Raw genomic sequence first — 6,503 nt, 5'->3', positions numbered from 1 at the left:
TAGCTTTTATGGCTAAACAAAGTCGTTTTGTCATGGAACAGATCTGATCATTAGAACAATTCGCCCGTTTCCGGTTGTCACAGAATGGACGAGTCCATAAGTACTATTGGAAAATATCAAAGCTTTCGGCTTCTAAATGTATATATATGGCATGTTATAAAAAAAAACACCTCATGGTCACCGAGACCGTGTCTGATTGGTCCTACCAACTGCCCGTCGTTGCCTGCCTTTCTCTGTTTGGTTGAGCTGGAACTATTCGTCCTGGTTTGCAGCTTCATTAGAGTTGTACTTGCTTTGTCGAGAGTCTCCCCCCCCTTTCCTAGTCCTGCCTACTGATCTCATTGACCGCGGCTGTGGGTTACCGGGTTGCTGCAGAAGGAGTGGCCGTGTGCGTACCGCCGCTTGCTAGGATCCCTGGCTCTGCAGCCTCAGTGTTCTACCACAATCTATCCATGGACTTGAATCAACGCGCCTGATCTGATAAAAAACACACGTCGGGGCAGCCTCCGGGACCCGGAGCGAGGAAGAAGACAGCACATTCCCCGAGGCCGTAGGGTGTTGGCCGGTAGAGGCAGAGATGGGCACGGTGCTCTCCATATCGCCGACATCGCGGAAAGGGGGCACCGTGGAAGAGAAAGCCGACAGCGCCCACCCGGCGAACAGCAAGGAGAAGAACCTGAAGCGGCCCTCGGTGCTCATATCGGCTCTGACATGGAAGCGTCTCGTCGCCGCATCGGCTAAGAAGAAGAATGCAAAGAAAGTGAACCCGAACCTGCCGGCGTCGCAGCCCGGTGGCAACTCAGTCGAACAGCTAAATAATGAGAATACGAAGAAGTCGCAGCAGTCCGCTTCGGACCGGAAGGGATCACAGAAGCCTGGACTGCTTGCAGTGCCCGTGCCGACAGTCCCTAACCAGAACCCCCAGCCCGGCCAAGCCCAGAATGTGTCACAGAACCCCAAACAGCTCAAGTCGGTCCAAAAGCCGTCCAGCGAGCGGCCTCTGGTGTCTCCGAGACGCGTGATTGTCCAGGCGTCCACCGGAGAGCTGCTGCGCTGCCTGAGCCAGTTCATGTGCCGGAGGTGCTTTAAGCTCAAGGAGCTCAGTTACAACGAGATCATCCTCTGGTTCAGAAACGTGGACAGGTCGCTGCTGATCCAAGGCTGGCAGGATGAGGGATTCATTAATCCCGTCAACGTAGTTTTTGTTTACTTGCTCTGTAGAGAAGCGATCAGCGACGACATCGACACCGAGTTTGAACTTCAAGCTACCTTCCTGACCTGCCTCTACCTGGCTTATTCGTACATGGGAAGTGAGATTTCGTACCCCCTCAAGCCCTTCCTTGTAGAGGCCAATAAGGAGGTCTTTTGGGAGAGATCGCTGCGGATGATTGATAAGATGAGCCCCAAAATGCTGCAGATCAATTCGGATCCTCATTTCTTCACGGAGGTTTTCCAGGACCTCAAAAACGAAGCGGAGTCGAGGGACACGAACGGCAGATGTACAAATGACTTGGACCGCTAAGAAAGGAAGGCAGATATCTCAATATGTAGGCTTATTGCGCTTCTCGCGTTCTCCATGGGTGGTTCAGTCCTGGATCCAGGCAGCAGACCTGGGAAGGTGAATGTGCTCTGCAGCCGGCGAATCAAAAAGAGACTTTGTATCCGTTTTTTTCCAGATAAGAAACGTTTTGTGTTGTAACAGTTTAAAACATTACCTCATTGCTACTGTGAATCACAGTACAGCGGGGTTCGGGTAAGGGGCAGTCCAATAAATGCATGCCTAAAGTATTTTACTTGTACCTTCATTGTGGCTTTTAAAATGGCCGTGTGGTGCAGGGGCGACAGTGGAGAAATGTTAGCTAGTGCGTCAGTGTTTAGTTAATTAATTGCACATTTATTTCAGTTTTGAGAGGCAGGAGAAGCGAGACATACGGCAGTATGGCGTAGCTGGAGCTATCCAAGGTGCTGGTCTGTAATGGACACGTTGCACAAGTGCTACGTTCAATCACACCATCTGTTTGAACTATGAATGTAAAATTTATGACAACGAAAAATGTCAAACTACTGTTGTACGTGCCAACTGTTATAGTATAAAACTTTGTTTTATATTGTATATTTAAAACAATTATATAAATGCCAATGCTATTTCGTTCTTTTGCGATTTTATTAACATTTGTTTGGACTTTTTTTAAGTATGAAAGGAAGGATAGGAAGTCAATGCAACTGGTTTCAGTGAATGTCAGTACATCGTCTATGTGAATGTGCGCTACTTACAGGGCAAAGATATCAATTCTCCTTACAAGCTGTAAAGGCTTATTTTTCGTAAGCAGATTGTATTTCCTAAATCTCTACTGGAATACTCTTCTCTTTGAGATTCACGGTGCAAAGGAATGCTTTATCTCCTCATCTCAAAATCTCTCCATGTAGACTCGAGTAGGCTAGTTTTCTCATTAAATTGCGGCGATGAAACCCCGGAACGTATTCTCAGAGACTTATAAGGTTTATAACGTTCGATTACCAGTGAGAAACTGACTTCATACCCTGGGCTTTTTATGCCAGCAAAAGAATAAAATAAACAGGCGTAAGATGTATTAATATCATTTCTGGACGTCAAACGTGCAAAGAAAGGAATCTGTGCTTATTTTCCTCACCCATGCTGTTTTTCCACTATGCCAGTTTTACCTGTATATTGTGACCAAGTAGAAGTCAACTAATATTTCTACCGGGAAGGGAAAATAAATATTTGGAAACGCTGGCAAAATATACATTGGTGTACAGTCAACAGTTGTGAACATTGCTCTAAACAAAGGGTCAGCAAACTGGTGGAACAATAAAATAAACATATGTAGAAATATTGGATTTGTGTTTTCTGGTCGGGCCGTCTTTGGAACGTGTACATTGTGTTTTCGAGCTCGTAGCTGACCCTGGTGCTGAAAGATATTGCATTGCCCTCGTGGTAGCTTTAGGAATTTAATAGCATTTCAATTTAGGATATATTCTTTTAAAGCTACTAAATGGAAGTGTAGTGTCAGTAAATTTAAACATATTATTTGTCTATAATATCACGCTATTATTTATTTATTAAAGTTATATTTTAGTTATGGGTTATAATTGAATTACTGCTTGTAGTAATGATATATTTTAAGTTTATTAATTTCGTTTTTGTTTTCTCTGTCTCAGTTTTCAGTAGTTCATATAAGCCAGGCTAATTACACTGTCAAAGAAGTTACAATTTTGAAATACTACCAAATGTTTGAAATTAAGCAAGAGATGTCACATATGTATGTGACAGAAAGTCTGAAGATGGTGTCATGTGCAATAACCGAGTCAAGTTAGTTGTATGACTCGTGCTTGGTAAAAGATTACCTATACGCCGAGAGGATGGCTCGAGTGAAGAAATTATCCTGAATTTATGAATAACGCACGTGGCCCGAGTGTTCTTCGTGGTGATTGGCTGGAATTTGGTGCAGTCTGTTAGAACTGTCATTCTGACGGAGGGCTGCGGATCCGGGCTGCTGGGTCACAGGAGTCTATAATCCATGAGTGCAGGCGCATTCTCCCCGTCTCCATAGCAACTGACACTTTACTAAACCTGTACCATCCACATCAAGCATTCTAAATCCATAATGCATTTCTGCAGATGGATACCTTGAATCGGAGTATAGCTCCTATAAAGTACTGGTCCCTCATTACAAACAGAATTGTTTCATGCAGTTATCTGTGTTCCCCATGTGTTTTATAAAGTACAGCAAATAACCTCAAGACACGGCAGGAAAACATATTAACTATTTCAGAGAGTGAGAAGTCAAACCGTAAAAAGCTGACTTAATGCCTGCTAGTCCGAAGGACATGTCTGATGCTGGTTAGAATGTAGCTTTATATGCAATGTATTTTACGCACCCGGCTTGCGATGGAGGATGTCATACAAGATCATCAAAGGCGTATTTATCACCTCCAATTGCTGGTCTCTAAAGGAGAGGAGGTATCCATTAACTAATTATGGATGTCAATTAATTATGATAAAATTTAAATCCATATTCAGAGCCTTATAAAATTACCTTCATTTGGGTTTTCTTTGAGAAATAGTTAAATTCCCATTGTGCTTAAAACACTTTCACATTGACATCTTTTGTCACAATATACAACGAGATGGGGACACTGCATGGCTCAGACTGCAACTTATCATACATCTGTACTATGTATGTTAAAATCACAAACATGCAACGTGTCAGTTCAAGAACATGCAACATCCTTGTGTTTCAGTTCAAACTGACCAAATTCACCGACCCTCTCAAGGTCTCTAACTGACATGAATCAGTATGCACTGTATTTCTCCAGATTTGCTCTCATTGTTAATAATTTACATGGCATTTCTACATGCCCATCGGTTCCCACATCCACCACGCTCAGAGGTCTTGGTCAGAGAATTAACAGCATGACCTTTAGGCACCAGACTGAAAAAAGACCAACTGCAGGACCCCAGTTTGTTTTCAGGGGGGGGGGGGGGGGGGATTTTTAATGAAATGCTTAATTCTTCTCTAGAAGTCATGCAGAGTTCTCAGTTATTCTTTTTGGTCTTATTGATAAGGACATTGTGCTGAATCATGAAGTTCCCCGTTCACAGACTAACTGAATGTGAGCAATGATTGAATATTTTATTCCCTCTGAGACTTAAAACTGCAACTAGTTAACATTTGGAATTAAGAACAACCATGGGCTCCATTTTGTTTCACTAACAACATCAGGAAATGCCAAATATCACCCTAACAGAACTAACCTCATAATCTGTGGTCTGATTAACCTAAATCTAAATCAGGGTAGTATTTCTGTTTTACTCCCTTAAATTTGTAAAACGTAATTTGAATGTGTTGTATTATTTTCATTCATATACAGTACATACTTATTTTTATACCACCTATATCTGTAGCATCTTTAGTGTATAATTACCTTTAAAATACATCCCCTGAAAAATAACTAAATAAGCAATCGTCTCAAAGTGAAACAAACGCGTTGTGATTTTTGCGCATGCGTGGGAGCAACTTGGCCTGTTTTTGTATAAGAGAGTAAACAAGGTACAGGGTTCATCACAAAAAGCCTGAAAGAAATGAGGCTACGGGCTTCTTTCCGTCCCGGCAAATGGAAGCGTTACTAATCTTTCCTGCTTGCTGCAGTCTGCCCCGGCGTGAGAGATGCGACTCAGGCGATCTGCAGCGCTCTGGCTCTCTTATCTGGATCGACGCCAAGTGGGTTGTCCCGGGAAGGAGACCGGACCCAGTGACATCTTCTTGGCCTTTACTGCACCTCCTGCACAAAAGGCCAACTCTGATTGTGCAGCCCGGGAAGTTCCAGCCTGGATGAATGACCACTCCGGGGTTCAGCATGTCCTGGCTGTTGCCCTAAGATTACCATATATGTCCAGTGTACAGTAACCTGCCTATCCAATGGTATGTAAGTCACTTCAAAACACAGAAAGGATGCAACTTATGAATTAAAATGATTTATCCCTTGAGTATTTTTCTGAATAACACTGAGGGAAATAACTGTTTTAGCAACAGTTTCACACAAATGGCATGTAATCTTGATTCTGCGCCAGGGAAATTTATTTAGATCTATTCATGTTTTTTAATGACTTGTGTCAGGCTTTCAGTTAGAAATACATTTGCGGGAGCTTTGCCTGTCTGTGTTTGTGCCTAAACAGTATATTTTTGTGCAAATACAGTAGGACCCCTACTGTTATAGCACGGCATGACGAAGGAGAGACAATCCACATAGCGACTAGGACAAAACAGTGTTTTATTAACGGAAGGAACACAAAGGGAGAATCAGAAAACAAAAGGACCACGAGGGATTAAAACAAAACTGACAAAACAGAAACTAAGGCAGGGACCAACACCGGAAAACAACAATACAAGAAACTACAATAACTAACATGGGATAATTATACTGACTGCACTTAACAATGACACAAGTAACACAGGGCAGAAGCTACAATGACCAACTGAGGAACAGAACAAAAGCAGGCACTTAAACACACTACGAAAAAGACTACAGATGCTCCTCGCTTTACGATGGGTTGATTTACCATATGTTGGCTTTACGATGGTGGAATAGTGGTGCACGTTTGGTAGTCATCAAGCTGTGAATTTTGACCTGTTCCTGGGCTAGCGGTATGTCATACGATACTTTATACTAATGCCGGCTGTTGACAACATCCACATAGCTACACTCTAAAAACTGCTGGGTTAAAAACAACCCAATTTGGGTTGTTTTGGTAACCCAGCGCTGGGTAAAAAAGGGACTAACCCAACGCTGGGTTATTTTGACCCAACAAGTTGGGTTACACGTTTAACCCAGCATGCTGGGTTGTGATTTTTAACCCAACTATTAGTTAAAAATGACTACACTGCTGGGTTGAATGTAACCCAAAATGGGTCAGAAATTTAATCTAGTAACTTTGGTGATTAAAATTACTAAAATAAAAACAATTCTACAGCAATACATAC

General features: G+C 42.6%; 1 protein-coding gene across 1 annotated transcript; it reads left to right on the top strand.

Moving 5' to 3' along the window:
* Positions 1-271: 271 nt before the first annotated feature.
* cdk5r2a (cyclin dependent kinase 5, regulatory subunit 2a (p39)) lies at positions 272-2,859 on the top strand. The gene has a single exon (XM_023839989.2). The coding sequence runs from the start codon at positions 578-580 to the stop codon at positions 1,520-1,522; it is 945 nt and encodes a 314-aa protein (XP_023695757.2). The 5' UTR covers positions 272-577; the 3' UTR covers positions 1,523-2,859.
* The last annotated feature ends 3,644 nt before the right edge of the window (positions 2,860-6,503 follow it).

The sequence above is a fragment of the Paramormyrops kingsleyae genome, chromosome 16 (assembly GCF_048594095.1).
Source record: "Paramormyrops kingsleyae isolate MSU_618 chromosome 16, PKINGS_0.4, whole genome shotgun sequence".
Taxonomy (NCBI): domain Eukaryota; kingdom Metazoa; phylum Chordata; class Actinopteri; order Osteoglossiformes; family Mormyridae; genus Paramormyrops; species Paramormyrops kingsleyae.
Note: the sequence above shows the minus strand (reverse complement) of the source record. Positions and strands in the feature narration are given on the sequence as shown.

Bases quoted from the DNA above. Each gene is read 5' to 3' on its own strand.
- cdk5r2a (XM_023839989.2), top strand. From the start codon at position 578: ATGGGCACGGTGCTCTCCATATCGCCGACATCGCGGAAAGGGGGCACC.